Raw genomic sequence first — 23653 nt, 5'->3', positions numbered from 1 at the left:
CTTATTGGATGTGCGTTGTATCCTTTTGCAATATCTCAAGGTTATGAATCCCTTTCGGAGATCGGATCATCTGTTTGTCCTGTTCAGTGGAGCAAAGAAAGGAAATAAGGCTTCCAAGGGCACGATTGCTCACTGGTTAAAATAGACAATAGCTTTAGCTTACATCTGCAAGGGTTGCCCGGTGCTGGAGGGGTTGTGAGCACATTCCACTAGGTCGCAGCTCTGGGGTGGAGTGTCAACTGCTTTCTCTGCAGGAGCCTGTCGTGCAGCGAGATGGTCTTCTCTTCACACATTACTGCTTTGATGTGCGCGCTCCTGAGGAAGCAGTGTTTGGGGAGAGTGTATTGTGGTCGGGTCTTTCGGGTTCCCGCCCAGAGTAGAGAGGCTTGGGTACATCCCACTCATCTGGACTGATCCGGGTACGAACAGGAAAGGAAAATAATTTTTGTTCCTGAAGTACCACAGATCAGTCCAGAGACCTGTCCCCTACGAACATTTTTAGGTTTAGATGATTGTCAAGCCATGCTCCAAGGTCTCTGACGTCAGGTGAGAACGTGTTATTTGTGTTTGGTAGAGAGAGGCTGGAAGAGATTGTGAGTGGATCCTGGGAGACAATGAGCATTTCGGTTTTATTAGAATTCAATACTAAGTTGAGGCTTGAGAGTAAGTTTTGATAGGCTGTAGGCATTCGTTCCAGTAAGTGATAGTTTTTTGAAGGGATTCTGTAATCAGAAGAAGGATTTGTATGTCGTCTGCATAGAGGTAATGGGTAAGCTTGAGGTTTGAGAGTAGATGGCATAGAGGGAGGAGGTAGATATTGAAGAGGGTGGGTGAAAGTGAGGATCCTTGCGGGACTCCTTGCTCTGTAAGGATTGGATGCGATTCTTTTGTTGTTTATCCTGACTTTGTAGAATCTGTTGCTTAAGAAGGAATGAAACCATGCCTTTGATCCCTATGTTGGTCTATTAGAGTAGAGTGTTTTACCGTATCAAACGCAGCAGAAAGATCAAGAAGAACAAGCAGGTAAGATTGTTTTTTCTCCAGATTAACGAGGATAGTGTCAGTGTCAGTATTAGTTGTATGTAAACCGATACGATGTGCAAACGGCTATCGGTATATAAGAAACTCCAAATAAATAAATAAATAAAATAATTTTCGTTCCTGTAGTATCACGGATCAGTCCAGACACCCTCCCGGGGAGTAGGTATTTAAGAGTCCGCGCTCATATTTCCGTTTTTAAGGCAGATCACTCAGAAGAAACGCTACAGGTTGTTTTCAATTTTTTCTACTTCTATGGTTAAAGTTCTATTATTGCTTGATTTGTTGTTATTCTAGTTAACAGTTACTCTGCTTTGATAATCTATTTACTGAAGGGATGCAGGTGGCACACCAGGTTAAGAGAGGGTGCCCTTCAAGTTTTTCTCTGTCTCCACCTGCTTGGAAAGGAGGCATAACCCACAGTCTGGACTGATCTGTGGTACTACAGGAACAAATATTATCAGGTAAGAACCAATTTTCTTATAACTTGTCTGCGTGCTGGCTTAAAAGTGAATTTTAAGCTAACCGTGTGCCAAAATTGGGAGATGTGCGCGCATATCCAGCTGATTTTATGAGCCGCGCATATAAGTCCCAGTAGAGAACCTAGCTGTAGACTGGTCAAGCTGGTAGACGAACTGGTGAAACTGTTCATGCATAGACATGCACCTGTTAGAAAATCCCCTTAAATGCACGGCTCAAACTCGACATTACATGGCTATGCTCAGATACTTATAAAATTAGGCGCACATATACGCACATCATGGCTATTTTATAACATGCACGCATATGCACACACAGGATATAAAATTGCTGTGTATCTGGCCACACACACGCGTGTGTATGTGCATCCGCACGCCTTTTTGAAAGTTATCATCCCTCTATATCCTACCCCCTACGTGTTCAGTATTTTTCCTTATCCCCAGAATACTTTTATTCCAAATTTCTGTTTGTTTATTTTTTTAATTTCTGATTTATAGTGTGGGGAATTCCTTTCTTGGTTACCTGAGTAAGGCTTGGGGCTGCCTTGCTTCTTTCATTCTACCCAGTTCTTCTGCACTTGTGGTGCTGTTCATAGAAAGCATATACTTGCAGACTGGAAAAATGTGTCAAGTGCACCGGAGGCCATATTAACATGGATCCTTCCAAAACTGCTTTTAACAATGTTCCTCTTCTAGTGCTGAGAAATATGGCAACAAATTTAATTGGTAGCATTTTCCTAGCTGGAGGGTTTTAGAGATCGTGATTTATTTTAATGAAAGCTGGAGATTTGTCCCTGCTCCTCTACAAATGCACAGATGAGGGTCTTTTAAAACGTGTGTCTTTTAGTTTAACAAGTTTAAACAATTATTATCTGCAGGCTACAAAGCATTTGTTCACACCAGCAGATCGCAGAATCCCTCGTGTCCGGATAGAGACCAGGCAAGCTTCCGTATTGGAGGGGCAACGAATTATTGTTGCCATTGATGGTTGGCCCAGAAACTCCAGGTATCCTAATGTAAGCAAACATTTTCATAGCATTTCATTTGAATCTGGAAAATATTGATTTCAAAATTTTGGTTTTAAGGGGGCTCAATTTTCAAATGGATACAACTGAAAAAAAAAGCACTGTTGTAAAATTCTACGCCCAACCCCCTTTCTCCATGCGGGGGAAAGTAAAGTGTGTGCATGCTGTTGCCAATGCACGTCTTTCCCTTCTAGGAAGAGAGACACGGTTAGGATGGGGGGCCCAGAAAAGTACACCATGGGGATTTCATTTGAAATCTTTGCATGTTCTGTACACTGCATACTTTGCATCTGCCTACCACAGGATTTTTCAAGGAAAATCCAGTGGGAAATTTTCCTTTGAAAACCGACTTGCAGGTACAAGCTACCCATGGGCCTGCAAGCAGCCTGTAGAATTTCAATATTGCCCTCCCTGCGTGCAAGTTTGGAAAAGAGCACTTTAAATCCAAATAACAAATTGCATGCACTTGCATTGTATGAATTGCTGTGTTTGTGATTGAAAACCTGTTTGTGTGAAAGAGTATGTGTGTATGATTGAGATCCTTTGTGTGTGAGAGAAATCATGTGTATGTATGATTAAGAGCCTGTGTGTATAAGTAAGAGAGAGATCATGTGTGTCTGTGTGTGATTGAGAGCTGGTTTAGGTGATGGAGCATGTGAGTATGTGATTGAGAGCCTGTGTTTAAATGAGAGAGAGAGACCATGTGTGTCTGTGTGTGATTGAGAGCCGATTTAGGTGAGGGAGCATGTGAGTATGTGATTGAGAGCCTGTGTGTAAATGAGAGAAAGAGAGGACATGTTTGTAAGCATGTGAATGAGAGTCTGTGTGTGAGAGAAAAAGACAGCATGTATTTATGTGATTGAAAGCCTGTGTGTGTGTAAGCGTGAAAAGATAGACAGCAAATGTGTAAATGTGTAATTAAGAGCCTATATAAGTGAGAGAGAAAAAACATGTGTATGTGAGTGACTGAGAGCATGTGTGTATAGGTGTGTCATTGAGAGCCAGTGTGAGAGAGAGCGCTGGTATGTGACTGAGAGAGGAGAAAGTTCCAAGCAAACCACCCCACCTCCTGCTAATTCAGAACAATCTCAGGACACCTAGATATCAAACGTTCCCAGGTATGCAGAGCAAAAAAAGTTTTGTATCCTTATTATTTTTCATTACTGGGTCTTTGTGTCTGCTATTTTGAAATATTTTGTTGGTGTCTGGAAATGTTTTATATGAGTTTTTAATTATTGGATATTGCACTCATCAGCTGTTTCGAAATATGTTCTTTTTGTTAGTACAGTTTTACTGCTGATGATTTTATATTTCTTGATTTGTTTTATAAGGATGGGTGATGTTTCTTTTTCCTTTGTTACACTGCATACAGAGACTCTGGCTTGTTGCAGTTTCCAATTCAGTTTTTTCTGCATGCTTCTTGTTATGCGTTTTGGTCTCTTTATTCTATGTTAGGTGAGGGACAGCACATGATTCAGGTGAGGTTTTCTGCTGGCATGTTGTTTCTGTGTAGGACTCTATAGCAGTCTGACTTGGTCCGTTTTCCTAATAGGAGATGTATTGGTGTCTTAAGGCCTGGTGTAATATTTTCAGAGACTTATTGTACTTTAAAAGTGTGATCTTACATAAAATGCACACATTTACTTGTATTTAGTTTTAAACATATTGTATGGCTCTCATGGAATTACATTTTGAAATATGTGGCGTTTATGGCTCTCTCAGCCAAAAAGGTTCCTGACCCCTGATCTATTGTATGAAATGGAATAAGAGGGAGATCACGAAGTACCAGTTCACAGCAGGGACATTCCTTACCGCTGTCACAGCTTGATTATTGCAGCTTGCAATGGCGGTAATACTTTATATTGCCAGAATGTATGATGGGATCTGAAATTAAATTAAAATGTATATATTTATAATTTAGATTTATAAATTGCCCTAGTCAAAAAAAAAAAAAAAAGCTTTACTCAATGTACAACAAAGGTAAAAAGCATAACTCAAAATTTTAGACAAAATCGGACATAATTAAAAACACACAGACCATAACTACATAGAAACAAAAACAATCATAGATATTCATAGTAAAAACATCTTACTTAAAAGCTTGATGAAATAACATGATTTATAGGATTTCCTAAACTGCAATATATTGCTCAAGACCTTAAGTTCAAAAGGAAGAGAATTCCAAAGTCTTGGACCACTAGAAAAAAGGCTTTTTTTCTTAGTATCCACCAACTTAATTTTGGTAGTAATATCCAAGATAAGTTGATTAGAATTTAAAGCTCTTCTTGGATGATAATGCACAAGGTAAGATTTACGTATTTAAAATTCAAGGATTTATAAACCAGGAAACACTACTTACATTGAGCTCTTAAAACAATTGGGAGCAAATGTAAGGATTTCAAGGCTGGAGTAATGTGGTCAGATATTTTCATCCCCAGTAATAATAAGCGGACCACAGTATTCTGAATAAACTGGAGATGATCCGGTTGGACCGTACGTAGACCTACATGTAATGAATTACAGTAGTCTAACCTAACCAATACCATAAATCTTTTTCAAAAGAAGGACAAAAATAATGTAAACAGAAATGGAGAAAAAAGAAATTCTAACATTAGTAATGTTTGTAAAAAGTCAAATGCAAGTCCAAGATTACTCATATAACCCTCACTAATAAAATTCACCTATATTTAATCAATATTTGGGGAGGAGGACAATCTAAAATTGGTCACCTTATCCAGAATGCTTTTGTCTTCAGATGATTTAGGCTGTGTTTATTGGTACCAGCCAAAAATGGACCATAGGTAAAAATGTTTTTTTTAACTTGTTCTAAACGTTGAACTAAAATGACAATACGAAATTAAACTGCCATAAAACCACAAAACCTTGATCACATTGGTATAAGCAAAGTTACTTCTTGATCTTGTTCATTCTGTGGACGAGTGAAATATGTGACAGGTTTCTCAAATGCCATGAAGGTGACCCAACCTAATGGCTCGGAGTGCTCTGCTCGGCTTATACCTTCACAGTGACACCTGCTGCCCAGTTTTAAGGTACTCTTATACCAAGCTCTGCAGAGAACCTTAGTCTTTGGCCCCCTACCACAGGCTGCTGGATTATAGAGGGTGGAGGAGGGGAAAACTGAAACATAAAGAATATTGAAAAGATGCATGTCAGCCATACCCCAGTCCATTTTATTAGTACCATATTGCTGAAAAGACAAGCACTACAGTATCTTATGCTGAGAACTAAGTAGGTAGACGTGTAGACTACATTCTGTCTGCTGAAGTCCACTGATGATGTGTGTTCAGATTTTCGGCCCACTTTGCAGAGTTGTGAATATCCCTAAAAGTAGCTGGGCCTCTTGCCACATGAATGAATGGAAGCACAAAAGAACAAGGCGCATACCTGAAACTCAAAGATTTCCTTTGGATCTTAGGGTCACTTTGTAAGGAGTTTGGGCACAGCTGGAGACAAAGAGACTGAGACTGAAGTCCTGCTGCTTGAGCATGATGTTCCCCACCAGCCTTTCTCCCAGGCCGTTCTCAGCTTCCTGCCAAAGATGCCATGGAGCATTACAGACAAGGTACAGGATTTCTCTCTCGCCCTTATCCCAAAACCTGGTTTCAACATAGCTGTCACTTCTCTAAAACTGACATGGTTTTCGCTGACCATGGCAACTTGACAATGTGAGAGAATGTTGTGGCCCCACTCTACCCTTCAAAGCAGAATGAAAGCTTTGTGGTTAGCTGGATGCATATATATGATCCTTGACACATTGCATCCTTTAGATAACGACAAGCATGAGCAAAGCAATAATTAATTTCAGACATAGATGTGTAGGATAGTCCTGCGCTAGATATGGTCACAGTCGCAACCCCCAGTGTCTCTGGGGTAGATTCTGTAGCAAGAGTTAGAAATGTCAATGGCATATTTGTATATATTTATTTAAAAAAATGTTTCCCTGTACGCACCCAAATCAGTCCAGACTTCTGGGTTTTGCCTCCCTTCCAGTAGATGGAGACACAGAAATTTTCAAGCCACCGGCACATAACCTGGTGTAGCACCTGCAGTCCTTCAGTATTTCTTGTTCCCCAGCAAATGGAGAAGGTGCAAAACCTGCAGTTCCCTGTACGTACCAGGATCAGTCCAGACTGCTGGGTTATGCCTCCCTTTCAGCAGATGGAGTCAGAGAAAAGCTGAAAGGCACCTCCCATATAACCTGGTGTGCCACCTGCGATTCCTCAGTATTTCTCTGACTCCAGCAGATTGAGAGAGCATAACCTGCGGTCCTGATCATCTCTAAATTTGGGAGGGTTCTTATTACAGGTTTGGTTTAAACTCAAGGGAGAATCCTCTGACTAGATCAATTCCTAGGGATATCAAAAAAATAAAATAAATAAGGACACAGACAGGCAAGGCAGGGCATTGCCCTACAGCCATTTCCCAGAGAAAGATTTTGTTCCCTAACCTGGTGAGCTATAAGGGGGAGGATTTACCGGTGGGCCGGTCACTCTCCCCCTCCTGCAGAGGAGTAGCATCCCTCTGAGGCAGAGCTTTTCCAGAGAAGTTTAAAATTCCTCTGAACCAGTGTCCTGGTAGCTCAGGGGGGTTGTTCCCCTGATTTGGGAGGGCTGATTAAAGTTAGTAAAAAAAAAAAAGTAAGACTTTTTTTTTAGGTAGACAGTGTTTTTATTTCTGTCCTTTCAATACGAACCTTTTGTGGCCCTCGCCTGTCTCAATCTCCTGGGCCTCCGAAAGGGGTGGCTTGTCACCCAGCTGATTTTGCGTGCTTTTGCCATGCCGCAGGGAGCCGTTTGCACTGCTTGTGGAGAGCTGGGGTACCGGCTCTCCCTCGAAGGCCTCTGCTCCCTCGCCCCCAGGGATACACCGGGGCCTTCGCAGCGGCTGATTTTGGGCAGGGAATCAGCCCTGCCGCGCCCAAGGGGACATCGGAGCGAGCAGCCTGCTCTGAGGCAGAGGCCCGGCACGCTCCCAATCGGCATGGGGGCGGTGGCCATCTTGCCTTCTTCAGAACCCGATGTAAATTCAGTAGGGGAGGGAGAGGAGCTTCCTCCTCTTTCCCCGCCGGCACTCAGCCCTCAAACACCACTCTATTTTCAGAGAACTTGGCCCCTCCCCCGCTTTTATTGACCGGGGGGGGGGGGGGGGGCCTTAAAGAGACATCACCCGTTTTCCTCTCAATTTGTGTTGCTTCTGCATAAGGCTTATTTAGAAGCTGAAGCTGACTGGGAACACCGGTCTCCTGCCCAAGCTAAGTGTTTTAAGGCCTCAGCAGACCAGGAGAGACCTGGACCAAGGGTACTCCACGCGGTCCCGGGGGATGGACTATCCATTCCTATCCCACCTGCGGATCCAATAACTCAGGACCCCTCCACTCATGATGTGGATGATAATGTGAGCAGTGCCGATCCAGTGGAGGGGGATGATCCGCAGATACTCCGTTTGTTCCGCAAGGAGGAGCTGGACCCGTTGATTTCCCATGTGCTTCAGGAACTTGAGATCCCAGTTCCACAGGCGATACCGGACTCTTCGCCGGGAGACTCTGTGTTATCGGGACTTCGCACTCTGCCGCAAACGTTTCCTTTTCATCCAAAGCTTTTCCAGCTCGTGTCACGGGAATGGGATACCCCTGAAGCCACCTTGCGGATCAGCAGAGCCATGGAAAAGCTTTATCCACTCCCTAATGAGTCTCTGGATCTTCTTAAGATCCCTAAAGTGGATTTGGCAGTCACAGCCATTGCCAAGCATACAACCATTCCTGTTACAGGAGGCACAGCGCTCAAGGACCTCCAGGATAGGAAGCCGGAAGTTTTGCTTAAGCGTATTTTTGAAGTATCAGCGTTGGGAGTACAGGCAGCGGTTTGCAGCAGCATGATGCAGAGGGCTACCCTCCGCTGGGTCCAACAGATGCTTACGGCCCAGGACCTTCCACCGGAGGAAGCTGAGCAGGTGAACCGCATGGAATCTGTGGTGGCCTATATGGCAGATGCCTTGTATGATCTCCTCCGCACCTCTGCCCGTACTATGTCTTCAGCGGTTTCCGCAAGGCGACTACTATGGCTCTGTAACTGGTCGGCGGATGCCTCCTCTAAGTCACAGCTGGGTTCTTTTCCTTTCCGGGGCAAGCTTTTATTCGGAGACGAGCTAGAGCAGCTGGTTCGCTCATTGGGAGAGAACAAGGTTTAGAAGCTGCCAGAGGACAAGCCCAGATCATTTTGTTCACCCGGCGCATTTAGGGGCCGCTTTCAAGGACAACGCCGTTTCCGCTCAGGTAGGGGTTCTTCCTCCTACGTCCCTCGGCAGATGCCCACAAGGTCTCAAGCATGGGCGCATTCCTTTCGTGGCAGGCGGCCTTAGCGCTCTGGAACCTCTCATGCCTTCGCCAACAACAAAACATCCCAATGAAGGGGTGCCGGCCCATCCCTCTGTTCTGGAGATCGGGGGGCAACTCTTCCGCTTTTGAGAGGAATGGGCCAAGATAACCTTAGACCAGTGGGTTCTAGACATTATAAATCACGGCTATGTTTTGGATTTTGCATGACCCCCCCCCCTCGCGATCTGTTTCTAGTATCTCCCAGCGGATCTCAGGCGAAGCAGCAAGTGGTTCTTCAAACACTGTCTCGATTGCAGGCTCTGGGAGCCATTGTTCCGGTTCCCGCAGCCGAGCCTCCATCTACTTCATCGTTCCCAAGAAGGAGGGCTCATTCCACCCGATATTGGATTTGAAGCAGGTCAACAGGGCGTTGCGAATCCCTCGATTTTGAATGGAGACATTGAGATCTGTCATTGCGGCTGTCGACAAAGGCAAGTTTTTGGCTTCTTTGGATCTAACAGAGGCTTATCTCCACATAGGGATCCAGGAATATCATCAGAGATTTCTATGGTTCATGATCATGGGACAACATTACCAGTTTTCTGCCCTACCCTTCGGGCTGGCGACGGCTTCGAGGGTTTTCACCAAGGTGATGGTGGTAGCAGCGAGCCTTTGGAGAGAAGGCATATTGGTACATCCTTACTTAGACGACTGGCTCATCCGAGTGAAGTCGGAAGTGCTCTGCGAGAACGCAATACAATCAGTTTTGAGTCGTCTGAGTTCCCTTGGCTGGGTTGTCAACTATACCAAGAGCCAGCTGGTCCCGTCCCAGGTGTTGGAATTTCTGGGAGCACGGTTCGACACCGGTATGGGCAAGGTTTCCCTGCCACTGGTGAGGATGGAGCGGCTAATGTCTCAGGTTCGGCGCCTGTTAGCTCTTCCCTTACCCATGGTGTGGGACTATTTGCAGGTTCTTGGTTTTATGGCATCTACCCTGGAGTTGGTCCCTTGGGCTTTTGCTCATATGCGGCCTTTGCAGAGGGCACTACTTTCTCGTTGGGACCCCAAGTCGGCAGAGTTCCAGCTGCCATTACCGCTTCTCAAACCGGCCAGGTCCAGTCTGGAATGGTGGTTGATTCCGGATCACTTGCTTCGAGGCGTGGACCTGGAGCCCCCTCAATGGATAATCGTGATGACGGATGCCAGCCTGACAGGTTGGGGGGCAGTCTTGTCAGTCGCGGTCAGCGCAGGGTTTTTGGACGCTGCCACAGACCCAATGGTCCATCAATCGCTTGGAAACCAGGGCGGTTCGCTTGGCGCTGCGCCAATTTCTTCCACTGGTTCACCACCGGGCGGTACGGGTCCTATCAGACAATGCGACTACCATGGCTTACATAAACCGACAAGGGGGCACAAAAAGTTGGCTAGTAGCCTCCGAAGCGGATATGTTGATGGACTGGGCGGAACACCATCTGTCTCGCATACCGGCATCCCACATAGCTGGGGTCGACAACGTACAGGCGGACTTCCTCAAGCGGCAGAAGCTAGATCCCGGAGAATGGGAACTATCAAACGAGGCACTGCGGCTCATCACCAGTTAGTGGGAGACTCCCCAGTTAGACTTGATGGCAACTCGTTTGAACGCGAAAGCATCTTGTTTCTTCAGTCGCAGAAGGGAGCACGGCTCGGAAGGAGTGGACGCTCTGGTTCTTCCTTGACATCCATATATTCTCCTTTACGTGTTTCCTCCATGGCCGCTGGTGGGGAAGGTTTTGCACCGGATCGAATCCCACCGGGGGGCAGGTTGTTCTGGTGGCCCCGGAGTGGCCAAGAAGGCCATGGTTCGCAGATCTGATCAACCTGGCGGTGGACGGCCCCCTACACCTCGGCCATCTACCACACCTCCTCCGGCAGGGCCCGGTATTTTTCGATCAGGCCGATCGCTTTTGTCTAGCGGCTTGGCTTATGAGAAGAGGCAATTGAGAAAGAAGGGATACTCGGAGGCGGTTATTACTACCCTCCTCCATGCTCGTAAAACCTCTACTTCTGTTACCTACGTTCGGGTATGGAAGGTGTTTGATTTGTGGTGCCGTGGGTTGAGTGTGTCCACGCGGCAGGCCGCCATTAGTCACATTCTTGCCTTCTTGCAGGACGGCCTAAAGAAAGGTTTGGCTTACAGCTCGCTGTGAGTACAGGTAGCAGCCCTGCGCTGCGAGTACAGGTAGCAGCCCTGGGGTGTTTTCGAGGTAAGGTTAATTGTACTTCCATCGCTCTTCACCTGGACGTGGCCGATCTGTCCGTCTTGAAGTTTAAATTTGGTTCTTAGTGGCCTGTGTAGTCCTTCTTTTGAACCTTTGAAGCGAGCTACGCTAAAGGACTTAACACTTAAGACTGTGTTTCTCGTGGCTATCTGGCTAGAAGGATCTCAGAACTTCAAGCGTTGTCCTGTAGGGAGCCTTTCCTGCACATCGCTGATTCGGGGGTTTCCCTTCGGACCGTACCTTCCTTCTTGCCTAAGGTGGTATCGGCCTTCCATGTCAACCAGTCGATTGAATTGCTGGCATTCTCAGATGAGGATAGGAATGCTCATCAGGCGCAGGATCTCAAGAGGTTGGATGTTCGCAGAGTCCTCTTGCGGTACTTGGAAGTAACTAATCCTTTCAGATTGTCCGACCATCTTTTTGTCTTGTGGAGTGGTCCTAAGAAAGGAACTAAGGTTTCTAAGGCTACTATTGCTTCAACTTACATAGGTCACGGGCGTCCAGTACCGGATGGACTTAAGACGCATTCTCTTAGGTTGCAAGCAGCGTCCTGGGCGGAGAGTGAATGTGTCTCGCCCCAAGAGATTTGCCGGGCAGCTACTTGGAAATCTTTGCACACGTTTGCCAAGCGTTACCGCTTGGACGTGTGGGATGGAAAGATGGATTAGTTTGGCAGCAGTGTGCTTCGAGCGGGGACTTCCAGATCCCACCCCCTTTAGGGCAGCTTGGGTACTTCCCAGCAGTCTGGACTGATCCTGGTATGTACAGGGAAAGGAAAATTAGTTCTTACCTGTTAATTTTCGTTCCTGTAGTACCAAGGATCAGTCCAGACGCCCGCCCAGAGGAAGGAGAGTCCCGCTCGTCTGCTTGTATTGTTTCTCTTTGCAGATTTTTTCAGAACATACCTTCGGATGCGACATAGTTCTTTTTGTCAAACATTTATAGTTATTTCAGAGGTTACTGTTTGACTTGATCTAGTCATTGGTTGTTTACCATATGTTACATTCATTCTGCTTTGATATTGATTATACTGAGGGATCGCAGGTGGCACACCAGGTTATATGGGAGCCTTTCAGCTTTTCTCTGACTCCATCTGCTGGAAGGGAGGCATAACCCAGCAGTCTGGACTGATCCTTAGTACTACAGGAACGAAAATTAACAGGTAAGAACTAATTTTCCTTTCTGAACCTCAGAAAGCAAAAACAAAAGGAGAATTTCTTAGCATGTAGCCAGATGGACTCAGGACCAATGGGTTATATGATTCCCTGCTAGCAGATGGAGACGGAGTCAGGTTTCAAAGCTGACGTCATCTTAGATATAACCCTGCAGTGACCTCAGCCCTTCAGTATCTCTCCATCACCTAGCAGATATGGACGTGCTTTCTCCCTATACCAGCATTGGTGGTATAGTGGGATTGCAGTACTCTGAATAGGAAAATTTACCTTTAAATTGGAGATCGATTGAGCCCCACTTTTCTGCGGTGACACTTAAAGGTCCCTCCCCCAGTCGAGAATTCCTGAGGTGATTTCCGAGATCCCTCAATGGTATGCCTTGGTCCGGTAGCCGGTTCCCGGCGTGAACTTTGCTGCTGAAGCAGCAGACAGGCAGCGGGTGCAGGAAGTCGAGCGTGGCGGTGACAGCCAAAGCCCTTAGCCTCCGGCTGCGGGGGTAATCTGCGTACTCAGCTGGTAAGTGCTGAGCCCAGGTAAGTAAAAAGAGAAGAGGATTCCTTCCTCCAGTGTCCTTGCTCGGCATGCCATAACGACGTTCCCTGTACGAACCCGGATCAGTCCAGACTATGGGTTATGCCTCCCTTCCAGAAGGTGGAGCCAGAGAAAAACTTGAAAGGCACCCTCACTTAACCTGGTGTGCCTCCTGCATCCCTTCAGTATTTCTCTGACTCCAGCAGATGGAGGTGGTGCAAACCCTGCAGTCTTGCCCTGTTATTGGGGTGTAGGCTATCCCTTGAAATAATTAAGAGTGAACTAACTATATAAAGTTTTTTGTATCAAGCAAGTTTAAAAAAAAAAAATCAAAGAAGTCTTCTGCAGCAGGGACTGTTTCCCAATCCTCCCAGGGGGTTGTTAGATCCTGCGAGGTCATCCCCTCTGGTGGCAGGTTATTGGAGCTGGGGTTGGTAACCCCGCGGGGCACCAGTCAGGTAAGGGGCTGGGGAAGAGATTACCGGTGGCCCGGTCCCTCTCTTACCACATGCCAAGCTTCAGCATTTAAAAAAAAAAAAGAAATCGAAATTATTGAAAATTTTTCTTTTTTTTGGTGGGCTGCAATCCAGAACCCATCCGAATCGCCACTTTTTTTTTACATATTTCGCTGCGTTTTTGCCGAGTTTTGGGCTGTTTTTCCCCCTCCACGATGCCGCGGCCATCTTTGTGTGGCATGTGGAGAATCGTCCGTGCGGCTTTCTCGAGCGGGAGGGGAAGGCAGCTCCCTTTCTGGGTCTGCAGCATCTGCTAAGTCCTGGGGGGCTCAGAAACTATCAGCTCCACAGGACCCTCAGGCTAACCCGTTTCCCCTCAGTGCAGGGAAGGCAGCCATCTTAAACACACTTGCTGCAGCTCAGGCAAGGGCTATGGGGGATGGGGAGCTTCCCCTCTGCGTTGTCACCGGTTCCTGCCAGTCCTGATAATACATTTTTTGATCAGGAGAACCCTGATGTCCCGGGGGGGGGGGGGGGGAGGATGATGATTCTGATTCCTTTTCTTTAGATTTTGTCCTCCTTATGCACAAAGCCTTCTGGCTTCCAGGTCTCCACAGGGTGGTGCCTTGCCAGTGAGACCTGTGCAGGGACCTGCCCCCAAGGCTACGGGTTGCAAAGTTAAGCTCCTTGGCTTCAGGAGGAGCAGCCGCTCCGTTGGTACCAGGCAGCGCGGCTGCAGCTGCAGTGACCTCTCCTTTCTCCCTGGCTGAGGCAGGATCGGAAGACGAGCAGAGGAAGCAGAACCCCTTGGATGGTGATGATCCTAAAGTGGTCCGGCTGTTCCAGAAAAAGGAATTAGAACCTCTCATTCCTGCAGTTCTTTCTGAGCTTGGGGTGGAACTCGCTCTGCCGCAGAACTCTGTGGACCCAGTCCTAGTGGGGTTGAGAACGCCAACTCAAGCTTTTCCTTTTCATCCCATGCTTCAGCAACTGATGACCAGGGAGTGGGACGCTCCGGATGCTGGTCTGCGGGTCGGTCGGGCCATGGATAAGCTGTATCCGTTACTGGATGAATCTCTGGAGCTACTGCGGTCCCCCAAAGTGGACACTTCAGTTTCAGCTGTTAAGCGGACCACCATTCCAGTCGCAGGTTCGGCAGCTCTCAAAGACCTTCAGGATCGCAAGCTGGAAGTACTGCTTAAGCGCAATTTTGAGGTGTCGGCCCTAAGTATCCAGGCAGCGGTGTGTAGCAGTTACATTCTGCGTGCAAACCTGCGCTGGGTCCAGCAATTGCTGACGTCTAGAGATCTTCCTCCGGGAGAATCAGAGCAGGCGGAGCATTTGGAAGCTGCAGTGGCATATGGAGCGAACGCACTGTATGACCTGCCCGCACTTCCTCTCGCACAATGTTGTCGGCAGTGTCAGCAAGGTGGCTTTTGTGGCTCCGAAACTGGTCCGCAGATGTTTCCTCCGAGGCTCAGCTTAGGGCTATTCCATTTAAAGGTGGTTTTTTATTCGGTGAGGATTTGGAGCAGTTGATAAAGTCCCTGGGAGAGAACAAAGTTCACAAGTTGCCAGAGGGCAGGCTGAAGCCCTCCAGAGGATTTCCATCATCCCGCTCTCATTTTCGAGGGCAACGTCGGGTAGCTTTTATGGCATCGTCTGGCTTTCGCTGTGCCTGTGGACCTCTGCCTGGGGGCCTTGCACAACATCCATGGGTGTCAGCTGTGTGACCAGATGACCCCTAAAGGGCGTCGTGTGCGCATTGATAAGATGGAGAAGCTTTCGGCTCCGCAAAGTCCACTCCATTCACACCCGTATCAGAGTCATCGACGCCGAGGGGTAGAGGGAAGCCCCTCGATACGCTCCCTCTTGCTACTCCTCTCTCTACCTCTTTGAAGGATCACAGGGACACTGACTGATCCTCTATGATCTCACCGGTGTCCCAACTTCAAGGACCCGGAGAAATATCTTCTCCTTCATCATTTGGATGTCAGGAGACTTCTAGTGCAGTATCTGGAAGTCTCAGAATCGGTCCGAAAGACACCGCCTGTTTGACCTTCACGGTGGAAGGAAGCAGGGAGAACCAGCTTCGCGGGCTACCATAGCTGGCTGGATTAAGGAGCTGGTCACGGGAGCCTTTGTGGAGGCAGGAAAGCCATTACTCCTTCAGGTTAAAGCTCATTCCACTAGGGCTCATGCAGTCTAATGGGAGGAAGTTAGACTGCTGTCTCCCGTCAACATCTGCCGAGCAGTGACATGATCCTCCTTGCACACCTCCTCCGGGTTCTATCGCCTGGATGTTCAGGCCTGGGAAGACGCAGCCTTTGCAAGGGCAGTCTTGACCGGACCACGGGCAGCCTCCCAACCCGATCAGTAGTTTTTGTACATCCTGTTGGTTCTGAGTCAATCTGGCTACCAGTTAGGAAATGGAGAAATGACTTGCCTGATAATTTCATTTTCCTTAGTGTAGACAGATAGACTCAGTGTCCTGCCCTTGGCTGCCCAAGGACTGTGCACGGGTTCTCCCGTACAGTGGGCCTCGAATCAAGGGATTATGGGTAAGTGTTCATCCACTCCCTAGTTTAGGGTACCTATATTCTTACTGGAGTTCAGTGGTTATGGTTGGTTGAGAACAGTTATGGTTATCCATTTTTAATCATATTTTTAATAAAGTCTTTTTACTGGTATATCCACAGTGGCTTTTGAAGAGAATACTAGAGGGCTGAGGTCACTGCAGGGGTATATGTACTGTGATGTCAGCTTTGCAGCCTTACTCCATCTCCATCTGCTGGCAGGAGAGCATAACCCATTGGTCCTGAGTCCATCTGTCTACACTAAGGAAAACAAAATTATCAGGTAAGTAATTTCTCCAATCTCTGCTCTGTATAAACTCCAGAAGAGGTCAGAATTTCTTCAGGTTGATAGTGAGATGCACAACAGTTTGTCTGTCGTTCAACCCTCTATCCAAAAACTTCAGTCCCATATTTCTCAATGATGAAGTAAGCAAAGATTAAAATTGAGGAACAAAAATAACTTTATTTTTATACAAGCAGTTAATTATTGAAATGAATATTTTGTCTTTCTCTTGCATAATTTTTAACAAAATAATTAGTTTTGTTTTGGGTTTTGGTTGTTTTTTTTTAGCTCAGCTATATGTAGAATGTAGTGTGCAGCATGTCATTTTTATTTTTTTATTTAATTTATTTTCCACTTTTCAGCACTTCAAAGCGGATTACATTCAGGTGATGTGGGTATTTCCCTGTCCCCAGAGGGCTTAGAATTTAAGGGCCTGATTCACTAAAGAATGTCTCCCATTCTGTGTCTGTGGGAAAATGCCTTGATGAATCAGGTCCTAAGTTTGTACCTGAGGCAACAAGGTCATAAGGAGCAGCAGTGGGATTTGAGCTTTGGTTTCCCTAGTTTTGTAGCCTGCTGCTCTAATCACTAGGCTACTCCTACACTCTGTAGCTGAACATCATCTGTCGGGTGTGTCTCAACAGAAAAATGGTTGTGAACCACAGTACTAGAGGATTTGCTTTGTTTTGTTTTGTTTTTTTAATGAGATTTCATGTGACCTTGGAAGAGCTAGACTTTTTTTTTTTGAAATCACACACATTAGGAAAGGTTTGTTTGCCTCATTTCATTTTTAATAGAAGCTATTGAACTTGTAGAAATCTAAACCCAGTTGAAGTGTGGAAGAAACTTCTATTTTGATTGTTGGCATCTTTTAAACTTACAGGACATGAAGCACAGAGAGGACCTGCGACATCTTTGTGTTTGCAGTGTAGACCCTCCAGGTTGCACCGATATTGATGATGCTTTACATTGTCGGGACCTAAAAAATGGCAATATAGATGTATGTATATATCTTATAGAGTGAATTTTCAAAAGGTTTCTGCATTTAAAATCAGCATATGTGAGTGAAAGCGTGTAATACATGTTTATGCTATTTTTGAAACGTAAGTATGCATGTACTTACGAACTGGGAAAAAAGGGACATATAAAGGTGAGGTGCGGTTCAGAAGTATGCACACTATGCTATTTTATAAGCGGCATATGCAAGTACATTTCTGAACTATTCTTTTATACCTGCTAATTAATATCTAGATTCATCATTTTGCTATAATTTTCGCATGAATAGCGCCCATGATAAAAAAAAAAAAAGGGGGGGGCGTGGTTAGGGTACTTTTTTAGTTACTGCAACACACGCTATTTTTAGCACTTCGCTTTAGGTATTTACCGCAACGCATGTTAAATTTATCGCACCCATGATATTCCACTTCGCAGACTGAGAAGTGCCCAGACAGCCATTTCCATGGCTTGCTCAAGAGAGACGTCCAAACAACATAGTACATATCAGTGAAGATTTGATGTGATTTTAAACACCCCTCATTTTTATAAAACCCATCCAAATTCCTTCCCTTTGACTAAAGTTTTGAAATCCGCGTGCGCATTGAGCGATGCGAAAAATAACGCATGTGTTATGGCATTCTCACATGCGTTAGGGCCCTAATTTTTATTTAAAAATAATAATAATAACGCCCTAACGCATTTTGATCAATGGAAGTCGTGGAAGTGAAATTGCACTTGTCTTTTGGGTGGGAGGCCTGGGCTAACTGGTGGATGTCTAGCTAAGCTGATGATTACAAGTACGAGCACAAGTATATTCAGACTTGAAGCATGCACATTTTTTTCTAAAATACATACTTATGTATATAAGCAAGGGTTATTACATGCGCACATTATAATTATGCATGTAAAATATATGCACATAATTTTATAAAATAGGTAGAGAAAGTATATGCTTTCCTGTATTACAAACATCTGCACATACTTTTTCAGTAGAAATGCATGATATCTTATAAACTGTGTGACTCCCACCATGTAGTTGATACAGGACTACTATAAATCTTCACAAACCTAAATCTGTGTGTATTTGGTGATTTAAGCAGACTATTAAAAATTGAACTGTATGATAGCTCTGTACCTATGATTATTGGGGCAATTTTTAAAATTTGAATTTTGAAAAACCATGGATAGTTTGATTTCTTTTTGGATGACGGGCACTACTTAAACCCAGGTCAATGTTATGTTTATTTTTATAGCTATAAATCTATACTTGGAGGTCAGTATTGCGTATTGGTAGTCCGGTTAAGTTATTCGGATAAACTTATTCTTATTACTTATATGGGATATTCAATAGCTCAGCTGTGCTGCTGAATATATCCAGTTCCCTGTATTTACCTAGATCAGGCCAGACTCCTGAGTTTTGCCTCCCTTCCAGCAGATGGAGACAGAGAATATTTCTCAGGCACCACCTTATAATCCGGTGTGCCACCTGCAACTCCTCAGTATTTCTCTGTCTTCAACAGACGGAGGTGGTGCAAAACCTGCGGTTCAGAACCCAAAAAACAAAAACAGAAGAAAAAGATATAGGAAGCTGGTTTTATTCTGGGGGCTGTTAGGTCCTGGTGGGGCTATCTCCACTGGTAGACAGTCAGGACGAGCAGGGGTTGGGAACCCCATAAGTGCTCTGCTGGGCATTGGGGGTGAAAGCTGGTGGTCCAGCTTCCTCCCCTCCAGCAAGGATCCTGAGCAGCCTCTGCCACCTTCTTCTTCAGGGAAGAATTTCTTTATTAAAAAAGTTTAAAAAAAACAAACAAAAAAAAGATTTGTAGTTGAGAGGAATTTGGTTTGCAATTGGCGCGGATTCGTGTTTTTGAAGGTTTCTTTTTGCTCGCGGCTCCTGTTCCTGCTGCTTACAGGCTCCTGCCACATGGTCTTTTTTGGCTCATACTATGCTCCACACAAGCCGCTGCTTGCTCTGTGGAGAGTGGCTTCCGAGCGTTACGAAGGCAGACCATTCCCGCTATCTCCCCAGGGTGGGGGGAGGGCTGTTCGCAGGCGACCACGGTGGCTCTATTGAAGCAGCAAGGCCCTAGTCTGATGCCGGCTGCACCAGAGGAGGAGGCCGATCCGTTCCCTCTCAGCACAGGAGCAGTGGCCATTTTGAAAACTTTTAAAGCTGCTGCAGAGACATCGGCAGGGGGAGGGAAATTCTATCCAGCGCTGTCCCCTACCGATATGAGGCCCAGGGGGGCCTTAGGAGGCCAGTTGGGGGTAGGAGCCTGATCCCCTGGAAGGGGATTTGGAGGGCCCTGCTCATTTTTCTCCTGATTTTATGCTTTTGTTGCATCAGGCATATTTGGCCAGCAAGCACAAGGGCTTCTGCTGGATGTATATCGTTTGAAGGACCACCTAAGAAAGTGTCCAGGCGGTTGGGGACACCGGGGCCATGAGAGTCCAGAGAGTGCAGGGTCCAGTGGTATGGCGTAGCATGGAGGACCTTTCCTCGAAGGAGTCTGACCAGGGGATGTCGATGGAGGATAGTTCTTCTGGCATCCCTCATCCTAGAGATAGTATGGATCAAGAGGAGGAGCCCAGGAAGATTCCTTCCGTGGAGGGGGACAATCCGAAGGTGGAACACTTTATTTCAGCGGGAAGAGCTGGTTCCTTTGATTCTGCATGTCTTAGCGGAGTTAAGAATCGCAGATCCGCAGGATAGGACAAGGCTATGCGTTAGAATTTGCTTGTCCACTAAGAAATCGCTTTATATCTCCTTGCATTTCCCCGGCAAAGAAAGTCATCGGCCAGCAGACTGTTCAGAGGTTGAGGATGCTGGGAGCAATTGTTCCCGTCCACAGGGAATGGAGCGTTATTCCATTTATTTCTGGTGCCAAAGAAGGAAGGAACTTTCTGCCCAATACTGGATTTGAAGAAAGTGAATGTGGCTCTCTGGGTACCCTACTTTCAGTCGGAGACTCTCAGGTCTGTCATAGTGGTGATGCAGAGAGGGGAGTTCTTGGCTTTGCTGGATTTAACAGAAGCATATCTTCACATTGCAATCCACCAAGATCATCAGAAGTACCTCAGATTCATGATCTTTGGGCAGCATTTTCAATTCTGCGCCCTTCCATTTGGTCTAGCAACTGCTCTGAGAACTTTCACCAAGGTCATAGTGGTGTTAGCAGCATCCCTTAGAAAGCAGGGGGTATTGGTTCACCCATACCTGGACAATTGGCTCATTTGAGTGAAGTTGAAGGACCTTTGCAAGCAGGCAGTGGAAGTAGTTCTTCAACACATGAGATCTCTGGGCTTGCTCCTTCTCAGGTCCTGGAGTTCTTAGGCACCTGCTCCTACAACAGTGTGGGCAAAGTGTTTCTGATGGAGGACCAGATTGTAAAGCTGCAAGCGCAAGTTTGGAACCTGTTGGACACCCGACTGCCCAGGGTCTGGGATTACTTGCAGGTCCTTGGCTCCATGGCTTCGACCTTGGAGTTGGTCCCTTGGACGTTTGCGCATATGAGACCTCTCAAAGTGTTACTGTCCCGCTGGGATCCGATGTTGGAACAGTTTCCCTTACAGAAGTTGCCAAGTCCAGTCTTTGGTGGTGGGTGCTAGGGAGCAGTCCTGATTCCGGGGAGATTGGTGTGCCCTTGGACCACGGCGTGACTGTAGAGCAGCTCGATGGAAGCGCCGAGGCAGGCAAAACGTGTCCAAGCATGGGCGGACAGGCTGACCACCGGAGCCCTGACCTCTGCCGAACCTGTACACACCAGGTGAGACCCAGCAACGCGATGCTTGTCTCTGGGGTAGCTCTCCGGCCACTTGATAGCCCTTTCGGACCTGCCGCTTGGGAATGGCAGATGTGACAGGACGGACAGAGGTTGAGGACAGGCGATGGTACTGGAACTTGGAACAAGGCAGGAACTCAGAGACTTGGTCAAGGCTTGAAGACTTGAACAAGACGAGGATACTTGGAACTCAGACGAGACGAGGAAACTTGGACAAGACAAGGACTCTTGGAAGAGACGAGGACTCTTGGAACTTGGACGAGATGAGAATAAGGAGTCAGGATACTCGGAGACTTAGACAGGCCCTGCCCATCAGGGTGCCCTACACAGCCGATGTGGGCTGGTCATGGACCACTCTGTCCCACTGCACGCCCTACACAACCTGAAGAGGCTGGTCATGGACCACGCGGAGAGCGGGACATGCGCAGGACTGAGGCTCAGGACAAAGGAGGAATCCGGGCAGTGCTTGAGGAAGGATGCAACCAGAAGGGGACTCCAGTCACAGGAGACGGACACCGGATCGATACGGATTTACTCCCAGGAAGGTCGGCTGGAGGCAAGGTCCAGGGTGAGGCAAAGCTGAACCCGGAGCTAGGAAGTAGCGGTTACTTCAGGATCAGGACTGGAACATAGGACATCAGGATCAAGACTCGAAACTTCAAGATCAAGGATCAGAACTCAGATACATCAGGGTCAGGACTGGAACATAGGACATCAGGATCAGGACTCTGAACTTGAAAGCTGTTCAAACAGGCTTTCAATGAGAGTAACAACTGAACAATGCAGGATACAGGTTGTTGCAAGACGCAAATGAAGAAATAGGATTCAAGTTTTGAGTGATTTTTAGGTATTTTATTTGTAAGATGTTCTAGATTTTAACTCATGATGAATGTATTGATTTTTATTTGACATTGATATTATGTATCATGTATTTTATTATTATGAGATTGTAAACCGATGTGAAGGTTTGGTCCATACACCAGTATAGAAAAATATGATAAATAAACTTGGAACTTCAGGATCAAGAGTCGGAACTTTTAAACATGAGGATCAGGACTCGGAACTTGGAACTCGGATACATCAGGATCAGGACTGGAACATAGGACAACGGGTCCAACAGCACACCGGTACCTCTGGACACCTGAAGACGAAGACATCGGAAGATAGGAACATCTGGAGACAAGGAGACTGGATCCGATGAGAGACCAGGACATGGAACGAAGATGAAGACAAAGGATCAGGAACCACAGAAGAAGACGAGAAAATTTCCACGGAGAACAGAATGCCCTGCAGAAGCAAGGAAGGATCATGGTGGTCTCCTGGATCGAAGAGCTGGAACGGAGAATCCAGGAGCTGACTAGCTCCTTACAAAGACGGACTGAAGGAAAGCCCTCTTTATAGGGCTGAAGAGACACCTCAGGAACGTCATCAGGTGGAGCCAGGAAGGACTGACCACCGCTGGCGCTTTAAATGGTGAAGAGAGGCGCGGCCGCATGCCTAGGAGGAGGGCAGGACCACAGAGAGTGGCATCCATGCCACGAAGGAAGAACAGGCCCAGACATCAGTGGCTCCCTGCCGCGAAGAGGACTGAAGATGATGGCAGCTTCCTGCTGCAGGAAGAGGAGCTCCAACGGTGGCTTCCAGGCCGAGTAGGAAGAGATGGCGGCGGCCTAGCCACGAAGAACAGGAGGGACGGCACCAGCGGCGGCCTCCAGGCCATGAAGAGGAGCAACAGCGGCGGCCTCAAGGCCGTGAAGATGGCAGCTCTCAGGCCGCATGGAAGGCGGTGGTGTCGGCGGCAGCAGTGGAAGTGGTGGCAGCCTCCAGGCCACAAGGACATGGCGGTCAGCGGCAGCAGCAACAGCCTCCGGACCACGCTCAAGGTAAGAGACTGCTTGTGGGCATAGCCACAAGCAGCTTCACAACAGGTGGTGGCTTAGCCAGAGCCATCTGGAACGAGTTGTGGATCTCTTAAGTTCCTCAATGGATATTAGTGACTACTGACGTCCATGTGTGTCAGGCCCATTTGGTACAGGGCTTATGGTCGGCGGAGGAAGCAACTTGGTCCATCAATCAATTAGAAACCAGAGCAGTGTGGTTAGCTCTGGAAAGTTTTATTCCCCTGCTGCGCAATCGGGCAGTCTGAGTCCTTTCAGACAATGTGACGACTGTGGCTTACATCAATCGGGGGAACCAAAAGTCAACTGTGTCTCAAAAAGCGGAGATTCAGATGTCCTGGGCGGAGCAGCATTTAGCAATGTTAGCGGCTTTGCACATAGTGCGGTCTGACAATGCAAGTGGACACTTTTTCAGCCATCAACATCTGGATCCCGGGGAATGGGAGTCATCGAGCGACGCAATGAGCCTTATCTTTTGCAGATGGAGCAGGCCTCTCTTGGATTTGATGGCTACTTGGAGGAATGCCAAAGCCCCATGTTTTACAGTCACGGAAGAGAGCACAGAGCGGGGAGGAGGGTCGACATTCTGCTCTACTTCTTTCCTCCCTGACCTCTGCATTGCAAGGTTGTCAGGAGGATAGAAATTCACCCGGGAAGGGTGATTCTAGTGGCTCCGGAGTGGCCACAGCATCCTTGGTTTGCAGATCTGGTCAGTCTAGCAGTAGACGGGTCCCTGAGACTGTCATCTACCGAATCTGCTACATCAAGGCTCTAGATTTTTCTATGAAGCGAATCGCTTTTGTCTATTGGCTTGGCTTTTGAA

The 23653-nt window shown here is 46.9% G+C and overlaps 1 protein-coding gene across 1 annotated transcript in view; it reads left to right on the top strand.

Annotated features, from left to right (window-relative positions):
* The window catches only part of DIS3 (DIS3 homolog, exosome endoribonuclease and 3'-5' exoribonuclease), a 165079-nt gene that overhangs the window by 70503 nt on the left and 70923 nt on the right, over window positions 1-23653 (top strand). The window contains exons 8-10 of the mRNA XM_029603017.1: window positions 2396-2533; window positions 5979-6125; window positions 17038-17154. Of these exons, the coding sequence (XP_029458877.1) occupies window positions 2396-2533; window positions 5979-6125; window positions 17038-17154 (402 nt within the window). The remainder of the gene's footprint in view (window positions 1-2395; window positions 2534-5978; window positions 6126-17037; window positions 17155-23653) is intronic.

This window comes from Rhinatrema bivittatum, chromosome 5, assembly GCF_901001135.1.
Source record: "Rhinatrema bivittatum chromosome 5, aRhiBiv1.1, whole genome shotgun sequence".
NCBI lineage: Eukaryota > Metazoa > Chordata > Amphibia > Gymnophiona > Rhinatrematidae > Rhinatrema > Rhinatrema bivittatum.
The sequence above is the reverse complement of the archived record's forward strand: the minus strand, read 5'-3'. Positions and strand labels throughout refer to the sequence as shown.